Below are 12,010 nucleotides of genomic sequence, written 5' to 3' on the forward strand. Positions count from 1 at the left end.
TACAGTGGGGATGTGTGCCAAGACACTGGCCTACAGCAAGACCCTCTTTACTCTGTCCAGTTGAACAGCATACAAACAAACAGGTTCCATAAGGCCATGGAGTGGGACAGATATTAGGATGCTAAAAGGAGAAAGTGTGAATGTCTCAGAGGCTGCCTCACCCAAAGGTCTGGATGGCAAGCATCCTCCCTCTCACAGAAGCCTGAAGCTGTAGAAGTTTTATCTCCTCCTTAGCCCATAGTTCTATGTTTGCCCAACAAGTGCCAGGAGGGATTAAAAAGCTCCCACCAAAACCAACGACCAAGAGCAACCCTTGGAAGGGTTATGATGTTCAACACCAGCTTTCTGCTCAGGCCAGAACCGGGACTGCAGCCACACACATTTCAGATGCTCCTTCCCACTTGTGCCAACTGCAAGTTCTTGCCTTAGAGTACTTTGGTAAAGGAAACAAACTTGTCTTCCTTAAAGTTCAGTGATACCTCTAGCTCCCAAACCTCCAGCCTCAGACAGTGGCAGGGCTATCCTATCTGCTTCGGAAGACTGGACAAGGGGTGACCAGGATCCCTGGTCCACAACCTTCTATCTAGGTCTAGGTTAACAAATCAGCAGTGGTGTTCAGGAGAGGTGGCTGCTAGAGGGTCCAGCCACTTTAGATAATGTCTTTTGTATACAGGGACTGAAGCTCAGAGAGAGATGGGGATTTCTCCATTTTCTCCAAGCCTCCTTCCTCACTCAAATCCCAGCACTGATGGACACAGTTTGGAGCCTGTCATCTACCAGGCCAGGAACGTTATAAATAATACAAGGGAACTCTTTTGTAAATGAAGACACCGGGATGCAAGGGGGACCAAGAAGCCACATCTCTCTGGCTCTTTTCACCACTTTAAAGTGTGAAGGTGGGATCACTTTCTGGAATCAGGCCGAGGCCTGCCAAGTCTCATGGTCCAGTGCCTGTGGCAGGGCTCCTACCTGTTTGAGCAGGAACTGGTCCTGGGCGTTGGTACGCAGGGCGATAGCCAGGTGGAGGGCAGACAGGAGCACCCCGCTGAGCACAGCAGCCCGCATGCGCACGGGCAGCAGGGTGTAGATGGTGTAGATGAAGAACACCGTCCACCAGATGCCCTCAGAGGCGCTGCGCGGCTGTGGCAGCAGAAGGCCCACCACCTGGACGGCCAGCACCACCGCGATGAGCGCATAGCAGGCCAGGCCCATGTGGTCTTGGTGGAAGGCTGCACGGTTGCAGAGCACGGCCATAATGAGGATCACTCCCACGGCGGCCGCCAGCACGGCCAGGTAGGGCAGCTGAAGCGGGGGCCGCGCCGCGTGGAAGGCCAGCATGACGAGGCACACGAGCACCAGCACGGCCATGAGCATGGTGAGACTGCTCTGGTTCAGGCGGAAGAAGTAACGCTGGTACAGCCGCTCCAGCTTGTCCGACGGGAACTTCTTGGAGCGGAATATCTGCAGCAACGCCAGGCAGCAGGCCCCCAGCGACAGCACCGCGCCGGGCCCTGAGCCTGAGTCCTCTGAGCTGCCGCCATCCCCAGACCCTTCACCGCCCTCGACGGCGCCGGCCTCTACTTCGTCGGCCGCGCGACCCTTGCCCCGCCGCTCCTCCAGGCCCAGCTCCACCGAACGGGGGCGCACCTCCGTCCCGCCAGCCGCAGCTGCCGCAGCCGCCGAGCCTCCACCGCCGCCCGCAGGGGGCGCCCGGGTGCTGCCCCCGCCGGCCGCGCCCCGACGCTGCCGTCTGCTCCCGCGACCGCAGTCGTCGCCGCCGCGCTCTTGCCAGGCGGACTTGGAACGGAAGCTGAAGCCGAAGCCCCCAGCCAGGGGGTCGTCGCCACTCAGCGGAGGATCATCGTCGTCGTCGCCGCGCCAGCGGCCAGCCAGGCGCTGCTGCTGCTGCGGGGTCACCGCCCCTCCGGGTTTCTTGGTGGAGCTGCGGGTGGAACCCCCAGGGGCATGGGGGTAACCATTGGCGCGGGAATCGGCCTCCCCCCATGCGGAGCGGTGCTCTGGGCCTCCCCGGGGCGCCGGCGCCGCCGCTGTCTGCGCGGCGTAGCCCGGAGGGCTAACGCTTTTGGAGCCGGACATCCCCCCCTCGGCCTCGTCGTCTTCCTCCTCCCCCGGGGACCTGGCCGGGGGTCTCCAAGGGGAGGGCGGACGGCCGAGCAGGGGGACCAGGCTGGGGTCACACGTCGGGGGCGGCCCGGGGCCCTGCGCAGCAGCGGGGCATCTTGGCACCCCCGTCCTGAGCGGTGAGGAGGGCAACGGAGGGCGAGCGGAGAGGCAGGCGCAGCCCGGAGGTGAGAAGTAGCAGAGAATCCGAGTCAAGAGTCCCAGGTCCGAGAAGGAGTTAGCTCTGAGCTGGGGCAGCGGCGACTGCTCCAGCTACTGCGCGGCGCGCAGAGAGACGTCCAGACTCCTGGCTCGCGTCGAGCTCGACGAGGGCCGGAGTTGCGGACGAGGCGGGACGGAGAGGTGTCCTTGCGGGCGGCGCCTCCCCGGAGCTGGCAATGCCCGAGCGCGGCGCTCGCAGATAATGCCTAAGCAGAGCCCAGCAGCACTCGGAGAGAGGTGGCGACGAGGTCGGCTCTGCGGGGGTCCCGGCACAGAGACACAGCGGGCGCCCTTTCCTCGCAGCGGACTGGGAGCGACTGGGAGGTGCGGGCGCCAGCCAGCATTATTTTCTTACGAGGGGTGGGGAGGTGGGATGGGGGGTGGAGAGCACGGGGGAGGGGGCGGCGGGCGGAGCAACAGCTCCGGAGCCCTGGGGGGAGGGTCCTGGATCCTGGGGGGGCTGTCGCCCGCATCCCCCACCTCCCGTGGCGAGAGTGGGAGCGTGGCCCCCGCGAAAGCCAAGTCGAGCCTTCCGCGCGTCCGCGCAGGGGGCGGGGGCGAGGACCAGCTCCTGAGGTGCGGCCCTTCCCCTCTCGCCTCCCCCTTTCCCCCAAACCAAGCGTGGCTGGCCCGCACCCGCCGGTCCCGAGAGCTGTTGCGCTGGCTCCGCTTGCCTCAAGCTCCTTGCCGGCGACTGCGGGCCCACCGCGGCCGGGCGCAGAACGGCTAAGCAGAGGGCGGAATCCGGCGCAGCGCCACCGCCGTACTGCCCCAACGCAGGCGGGCTTCTCTCCGGGAGCACAGCATCCAGAGATGGAGGGCCGGGGCTCAGAAGCAGCCGGCCGAGAGGGACCCGCCGAAGAGCCGCGGCTCCCCGGGGGCGCTCCGGGGGTGCCCGCGGGATCTCGGCTCCGAGCGCGCCATGCACGCCTCGGGCCCTGCGCCGCTCCGGCCGCTCGCGCCGCTCCTCCCTTCTTGCCCGCTCGCCGCCGCCGCCGCCGGAGCGCCCTCCGCATCCCCTCCTCCCGCCGCTTCCCCGCCCCCCGCGCCGCTCCGGCCTCGGCTCACAACGGCGCGCGGCCGCCTCCGCCCTCGGCCGGGCCACTGCCCCGGCCTCGGCGGCCTTCGGGCATCCTCAGGCCGGGCCCGGGGGCCGCGGGGGCCCCAGCGCCCCTAGCGCCCCTTCCTCACCTAAAATTCTCGCTGCGCCCCTCCCTCCCTGGCGCCTGGAGCCAGGTCCAGCTCGCGATCCCTTCGCCGGACCTGGGTGGCTTCGGTCGTCCCCCGCCCCCGGCTTGGGTCCCTGCGCCCCCAGTCCTAGCTCCCCTCTTTTGTATCACCCTTTATTCCCCCTCCCCCCATTCAACCCAACTTCAGCCCCGGCGCTGCGCCCCCCATTCCTGGTCGGGCTCGATTGGCCGCTTCCTGAGCTGTCAGACTCGAGTCCAGCGCGCTTATTGGGCGATTCTCTGGCCCGGCGACCGTGCCAAAGAAGGGCGCGCCGGGCGGGGGGCACCCGGGCAGCGACTGCCACAGGGAGCCGGAGACTGAGTCCCTGGAGAGATCCGAGGGGCCCCAGAGCCAGACCCGGAAATGGACAGGGGAGATGCTGAGACTGAGGATCTCGGAGACTCAGAAACACAACGACGGAAAAGATGAAGATGCAGTGGGTGAGGCCCGTGCAACCAGGGCGGGGCAGACGGGAATGCTTTGGTGGGTAGTTACAAAGAGGAAGCCCGACAAACCAAACAGGGAACACCTGGCGTTTATAAAAGAGCAGCTTACCTGTTCATACTTTTAAAAAAATCTTAGTTAATTCCCTCTCAGTAACCCTGGGCTGTGGCGGGGACAGGGCCTCTGTGGAAACTGAGGCTCCAGGAGTGTAACCAACTTGCCATGGGTCACACAGGTCTCCTTTCAACCCAAAGATCTTTCCTCAGCGCCAGGCTGCCTCCCAGATCCAATAAGCTGTTCTCAGGAAGAATGTGCACCAGAACAAGCTGCAAGGCAGGACCTGGGAGGAGGGGATAATGGCCAGCAGGCCAACAAAGGCAAGGGTGAGAAGTGCTCTGCTACCTCAATGGGGACCTGGGCCTGTGAAATGATGTCTGCCCAACTTCTTTTGCACCTAGGGAAAAGCTGTCCTGTAGGCTGTCTCCTCCTGGTGAGGTATGGTGGGGAGCGAGGGAACCATACCTCTAACAGGGGAGAGAAAAAACAGCCTTCCTTTATCCTCTTGGTCCTCCAGCCTCTCCCCAGAGCTTCTGACAAGGAACCTAGAGGTCTGAAGAACTGCCTTCTTTTTTTTTTTTTTTCTGCTGGTCATCTGTTTGCAGAGTAGAGTATAAACCTTGCCAGAGCTACAGAATGGGAGGAGAAAAATTCCAAAAGGTCTGAGTAAACTAACCCTTGAGTAATCATCCAGCCTTTGAGTAATCCATGATTAACTAAGTCATAAAAAGCAACACAAATTTAGTCAACAAAAATTCCAGCACCCCCAGTGTGCAAAGCACTGTGCTAGGTGCTACCAGGAGAGTTAGCCAAACTCTGGAAGGGAGTAGAGCTGGCTGTTACCTACAGGTCCAACCAAGTTCATTGCTATCAGAAGTCCAACAGAGCTCACTTGTGTTCAGAGAGAGGCTGTCTCACCTCCTTCTCTGAGAGCCAACAGACTCTGGAGGTCAGATCTGAATCTAGTGGGGAAGGATGAGGAAGAAGAAAGGAAAGGTGGGCTAATATTTATTAAGCTACTATGTATTGTATGTAAATATTTTATTGTCGGTGTCAAAAGACAGCATTACAACAAATTTAGTTTAGAGATCTTAATTAGCTTTTATTTGCAATTCAAGAATCGGGCAACACCTCACTCTACGAAACAGATTTGAGTGATCCAATGAAATGAGCAGAGAAGATTGGTTTTATGGACAGAAAAAGGCTGAAGAAGCAGAAATAGAGAACAAAAAGCATATAGGTCACTCCGGAGTTACTTTCCTTATAAAGGTTAAATAGGAGGGGACTTATTATGCCTGCTAAAACTGACCTGTTTGGTGTGTGTGTGTCTTCCTCCCTCCCTCCTAATGATTTCTTGGAAGGTCAGATTAACAACTTAGTTTTGGCTTGGTGGCTTGGAACTTCAGCATGAGTAACTCCATTTGAGTTAAGTCTGCCAGGCCTAGTGCAGGAGCTCAATCCAAACCAATGGCCTCCTATAAATTTTATTTAAACATCAAATAATCATTTTGAGGAAAGTATTATTCTCTCCAGCATAAAGATGAGAAGATTAACACTTAGAGAATGAAAGGTAGAAGACCCACTGTTTGCAGTAGTCAGCTCCTTGTTCTTGACCATGTAGCCATGTAACAAATACCATGCAGGAGAAATACTCAGGTCATAGGCTACTATGCACAGAGGCCAGATGGCCAGAGGTGTCAAGGTTACTCATCAGAGGTCTGTCCTTGATCAGCTCCTCCTTACCTAATTCTTAACTGGTCATTCCTTTTAATTTTTTTTCAATTAAAAAATCATCTTACAACAAATGGCATATTTAATTGATGTAGAAAAAACAAAAACAAAGGAAAAAACATATTTGGAATCCTGCTACCTAGGAAGAACCAACATTAAAGTCCTGATTTTTTTTTCTTAAAAAATAACTGGGACTTTTATTTTACAAACAGTTTTAGTCTGCCTTTTTCTACTTAGCAAAATATTGTAGTTTTTTTTTTTCATATCAGTAAGCTTTTACTTACAATATCCATTTCATTGTCGGAATAGAATTCTATTGCATGGGTATATCACAATTTATTTACCCAATCCCTACTGTGAGACATTTTTCACTGTCAGAATAGTTTATAGAATGTTTCCAATCTTTTATTGTCACAATGAGCATTTTTGTAGATAAATCTTCGCATTATATCCTTAGGAGGGATTCCTACAAGTAGAATTGTAGGTCAAAGGATAAGCACATTTTTTTCCCCTAAGATATTTCTAAAATCTAGATCTTCACTCCTTGCCTCTTTTCCCAGTTCCAAGCTTCCCCAGCCCATGGATGCTTCCTGGGACACACCCACATCCTGGATTCCATTTATCTAACACTAAGGTTATCTCCCAAGTCGCCTGTCCCATCTTCGTTTTCCCACTGCAAACTCCCTGAGCATAGTGTTCCTTCTTTTGCTTTGACTTTTCACATTGGTGTCTTCTACATTCTCTAAACTGTTGTCCAGATGGTCCCCCTCCTTGCCTGGACAATTGCCAACTCTCCCTTCTTGCCCTCAAACCTGTCCTTCACTTTGTCCTTATCTTTGTCCCCCACTGAAAACTCCTTAAAGCAGCCTCTTCTTACCTGTGGGTCTAACTGCCCACGACTTCCCCATGCCACCAGCCACCTCCAGCCACCCTGAACTTCTTTTTCACCTCTACTTCTTTTTCCCTCCACAAATTAAACTGGCAGCTCCTGGGTGAAGGCCTTTCTAATGCCTCTCCACTCTGCCACCCCACACCAGTAGTCACTCCCTCCTCCTTGCTTATGACTCTGTCATAGCACCTGTCACCTTGTATTATCTTCACTTGTTCACAGAACCATCTCCACAGTCAGCTGAACTTCTTGAAAATGGTACCTGATTCATTCTGTGCCCAGTGCTTAACCTGGTACCCTCTAGTTGGTAGAAGGTGACCACTAGTTGGTGGATAAACAAATGGAAGGTACATCTGGGAACTAGTGAACACATGGAGTCTCAAGTGAGTGTGACTGAGGGGCACTTGAGATGCTGAGTGGAGATGGGCCTGTGGGTTGAATTCTTCACAGCACAAAGGAGTCGGGTTTAAAGACCATAAGGAGCCCTTTGAATTGGGGGTCAGAATATACTGGTTCATTCCGTTGGGGGCGGCAAACTGGCAAAGATGCAGCCACGCTGAAAAAACAATATCCAAGAGCATTAGGAGACCAGTCAGGAAGCCACTAGAGAGCAGATGTAAATTGGGCCCCAAAAGGACATGGAATGCAAATGACACCATTGTCTGGAGGAGAGCCAGGGCCCAGGCAGAAGTCCAGGGGTCCATCTCTCTGAAAAGTAAATCTGTAACATCTGGGGTCACAGGATAGAAAGGCAGAGGTTTTTAAGACAAACTCTAGGAGGTGAACGTGATGCAGAAAGGATGTGCTCCTCAGGGTGTTCACCCAAGGGCCCTCCCAGGCCTCTCTGGAATTATTAGTCTTTACAGTCCCCAGAACACCGCCCGCCTTTGAAGACCTGCGGACACACCCCTCTAGCCCTCTTCCCCATGTTGCCTCTGTTACCCTAGAGGACTTGGTTCTTCACTCCCCTAGCCTGCTCTTTAGAAGAATATGCGTTTCAGAAGTTAGGATACAAGTATTTTAGAATATTCAGAAATACTTGTAGAAGTACCAGTAATAACTCCCCTACATACAAATACTTTTGCCCACATGCTTAAAATGGGGAGTCACAGGCCACAGGTACAAGATTTGTTTTAGGATGATGAACATGTTCTAAAATTAGATAATGATGATGACTGCACAACTGTAAATACACTAAACCCCATGAAATTGCACATGGAAAGTGGGTGGGCTTTATGCTATCAAGTTGTATCTCAATAAAGCGGTTAAAAGCAGAATGCCCCTGGGAGCTTGAGGGTGCTGCGACAGCCGTGGGCAAGTCAGCGTGAGTGGTTTAATCAGCATGCCTCCTCACTGATGCCTAGCCACGGCTGGGGGACACTGAGAGACAGGATGCGTGCTGTTAAGAGTCGTGATAAGTTAGGAAGAGGAGGAAAGAGCCCTTGGCACCAGGGGCAGTTCCTCAGGCAAATGAAACCATAGGAAGGGAGACAGGTTGTGGGTGCCTGGGAGATGGAAAGAGGAGGGTAGGAATGAAAGCAAGTTAGGAATTGGGGGTCAAACGTGAATTTTGCAACTGGATACAGTGGCATATGCCTATAATTCCAGCAATATGAGATGCTGAGATAGGAGGATCGAAAGTTTAAGGCCAGCCTCAGCAACTTAGACCTTGGCTAAAATATATTTTTCAATTTTTTTTCTTTTTCTCTACTGCACAGTTTTGCCCAGGAGAGGCCTACCCTACAATGAGTTCTTCAAAAGGAATTAAGGGGGCTGAGGATGTAGCTCATAGGTAGAGTGCTTGCCTAGCATGTGCAAGGCAGGCCCTGGGTTCAATTCCCAGTACCCAAGGGGGAAAAATATCTTTAAAAAGAGAAAAGGGATTAAGGAACTCTGAGAATCTAAGTCTCTTTCAAGGGTGTAGGGGCAAAAGGAACGTTCCACCTCCAAGGAATTCACAATTTGAGCCCAGCAATAGATTAACAGGTGAAAAGGCATACAAATGCATTAATGTATGCATACCTGACCAACAAAGATAAACTTCATACATGCCAAAATGCACTTAATCCTAGAAAGGCCTTCCCCGACAAAATAACAAAGGGAGGTGGGGACAACTAAACCAATTGAAGGCAATAAAACTCCGGTGAACTTAGGTAAAACAGTACTCAGCCAATGAGGAACCACTGGAGGAGGGACACCAGGGAATCAAATGCTGATTGTACCTGCCCTGGAAGTGCCTGCTCACCCAGACGTCCCAGCTTGCAAGACAGTCAATAAAAACTTCACTTTTTTGTTATACCTTGGATCTCTTACTGCATGCTTTGGGTGTGAGCCGGTGAGCTTGTTTCTCACACTAGGATGACTTCACAAAGTATGAAATTCACAGAAGGACCAGATGGTTGAAGCTTACATGCTCACTTCATAAGAGAAAAGAAAATGGAGCCTATAGGCAAATTTCGAAGCAGAGTAAATGCCTTTCAGGGAAGCTGAATGGACCCAAAGAACAGACAGTACCCTGGAACCAAGTTTACCTGGTGCTCTAAATTTTCTTCCTGCAGACTAATCTGCTGGGACTCCAGACTTCTATAATCAGGGGAACTCCCAAAAAAGCTCCTCCTGTGCCTGAGGAGGGAAAGAGGGGAAAGACAGGGGGTGAGGCATGTCAGGAAGATCTTGGTTCTCCTCAGTTCAAAGCATTCATCATACTTTGGGGTATCATTTCCTGGGGCCCAACAAAGGTGAAAAGCATCTTAAAGATCATCGCATTCCCACTATTAGGTAGAAATGACCTATGCATGGGCATTTACTTGCATTGTCAGAGCAAGCCTCATACTTCAAACTACACAGAGAATGCACTTCTAACTATTTTCCCCAAGTCATTGAGTGCCTGGCAGGCTGGAGCACTGAGTGTCCTGCAGGCTGGTCATCCCATGTGGACTTGGGACTCAGGCATCTCTGAGAGCCAACCTCCATGCCAGTTGGTCTTCCACTGTGAGCTTTGAAGAGGAACCAAGGGCATCAGCCTTCTGACTTCACCTCTGGTTTCCTCAGTTCGAAAGCCAAGGATGATGAGTTTGTAATGAGCCATCTAGGGAACCAGGACCTACATTTTTCCAAATCCCATCCTCAACCTCTAAACCCCTGGGCCTCAGGAAACAGAAAACTTTCAGAGCTCAGATTGGAGCTGAGGTGGAAATGGCTGATAATAGCTCCATCAGCCACGCTCCCAGGTGTTGACATTTGCATTTTAATGGAGGCGGTTAATGCCTTCAGCTAACAGAGTGACTAATATGTTCTTTCAATTGCCACTGGAGGTAGGTGGGAGACCCTTGGCATCCTAGGACCTTTTAATATCCTTCTAGTCACCTGGCACCTGATCTACTTTGAGACTTTAATGCCCACGGTCCACGCTTTATCTTCTTGAATTGGCTTCCTTTCTTGTACTTTCTCCTGAATCCTTTTTTCCTGAAAGTCTGGGAACATCCCCATGAGTTATTTATTCTTTCAACACACTGATACCCATTTGAGGCAGAAAACCATATCTGGGCACAGTTCAAGGGGGCCCCCAAGGACTACCCCAGCAAGATACCACCCGAGAAGTCAGGGGTGAGTGATTTCACAGAGCTGAAGAAAAAAGAGCAAAGATGGGCCAGGTAGCTTAGGTGAAGTGTTTCTTGAACACTCCAAACAAGAGAACGTGACTTAATGGGAGAAATCTATTTCCACAGGTTGGGTATGCAAAAAAGTCTTGGAGGGCTGAGGAGAAAGGCCGAGAAGTATGTATAGAAGTCAAATATGCAGACTAGATTCCAAACATTCCACTAGTCACAAAGGGCTACATATTATATAATCCTGTTTAGTTGAAATATCCTAAAGAAGTGAATCTATAGAATCAGATCAGTAGTTGCCTAGCGCTGGGGGTCTGGGGAGAAAGAATGGGGAACAATTGCTAATGAAGACAATGGGGTGGTGAAACTCTTCTAAAGACTATTTCTTGTGATCGTTTCTACAACTCTGTAAATATATACTCAAAACCATTGAATTACACAGTTTAATTAAAACTACTTTATGGTACGTAAATTGCACCTCGAAAGCTGTTTAATATAGAGGGGGGAAATGGGGTCCAAAAAAAATCTATTCCTGCGGGGTACCATGGAGCTCACCTATAATCCCAGCAACTAGGGACACTGAGACAGGAGGATCACAAGTTCACAGTCACCCTCAGCAACTCAGCAAGACCCTGTCTCAAAAAATCAATGTTATAAATGGGCAGGGGATGCAGCTCAGAGGCAGAACACTCAATCCCCCGTAACACACATACAAACCCCTTCCGCCAGTAATGGATTCACCATTATGAAAAGCATATTCTAGTTTTCAGTTCCTAGTCTTCTGTCTGAAGACCCATTTTTAGTGTAAAAAATGTGAAGGACCCTAACATGCTGTCTCAGTTCATTTTCTGTTGCTGTAACCAAATATCTGAAATTGAGTAATTTATAAAAGAAAGAGGTTTATTCTGGCTCACAGGTCGGAAGATTTAAGATCAGGGAAGCCTTCATCTGCTATTTTAATTCACAGTGCAAAAGGGGAAGAGCAAGTGGGAATGTGAGGAAGAGAGAAAAGGGGACTAAACTCCTGAGATAGTTAACCTAAGAGAAAGGTGTGAATCCATTCCTGAGAGTAACCCCCAAGACCCAAACTCTTCCCACTAGGACCAACCTCCCAACTCCACTGCACTGAGATATTAAGGTTTCAACACATGAATTTCTGGGGGACACACTCAAATCAAAGTGAATATGTACTTTTAGTTTAAAAAATACATAATAAGGGCTGGGGAGATAGCTCAGTTGGTAGGGTGCTTGCCTCACAAGCACAAGGCACTGGGTTCAATCCCCAGCACCACAAAACAAAACAAACAAAAACATAATGGTAAAAAAACTATCATAAATTTTATGATTCAAATGGATTAATAATTTGCCACGCCCAGTAATATCTGCATGTTTGAAAAGTAGTCCTTTATTTTTTTGAAGCAGCAGGTTCATTATGCCTACAGACAGGGCTTGGTGACCCTTGTTCATGGCCTCCTTGGTCCCTAGGGGTCCTTAAGCCCACAGGTTGGCCCACAGTCCACCAAGGTTTGGTTCAGCTTCTTGGTCAAGCAGATGCTGCTGATGAGCAGAAAATCCAATACCCTCCTCCACCCCAGCCAGAATATTTCTACCTCTTCAAGCTGCTCAGTCAAAATGGCATCCTTCTCCTCCCAAATCAAATGGGCTTTGCTAAGAGCAGACCCAAGCAATGAAGCCAGCCAGAGCCATG

The 12,010-nt window shown here is 51.5% G+C and overlaps 2 protein-coding genes across 2 annotated transcripts in view; one reads left to right on the forward strand and one right to left on the reverse strand.

Annotated features, from left to right (window-relative positions):
* ADCY5 (adenylate cyclase 5) overlaps positions 1–2,930 on the reverse strand; it is a 149,637-nt gene extending 146,707 nt beyond the window's left edge. The window contains exon 1 of the mRNA XM_079155269.1: positions 970–2,930. Coding sequence (XP_079011395.1) covers positions 970–2,097 — 1,128 coding nt within the window. The 5' untranslated portion in view covers positions 2,098–2,930. The remainder of the gene's footprint in view (positions 1–969) is intronic.
* LOC306637646 (uncharacterized protein) lies at positions 2,717–8,985 on the forward strand (the record flags this gene model as incomplete). Its single annotated transcript, XM_079100432.1, has 3 exons — positions 2,717–2,837; positions 2,920–4,013; positions 4,253–8,985. The coding sequence occupies 2 exons, from the start codon at positions 2,717–2,719 to the stop codon at positions 3,954–3,956; spliced, it is 1,158 nt and encodes a 385-aa protein (XP_078956558.1). The 3' UTR covers positions 3,957–4,013; positions 4,253–8,985.
* Between the last annotated feature and the right edge of the window lie 3,025 nt (positions 8,986–12,010).

Source organism: Sciurus vulgaris, assembly GCF_902686455.1.
Source record: "Sciurus vulgaris genome assembly, chromosome: 10".
In the NCBI taxonomy this organism is placed as follows: Eukaryota; Metazoa; Chordata; class Mammalia; order Rodentia; family Sciuridae; genus Sciurus; species Sciurus vulgaris.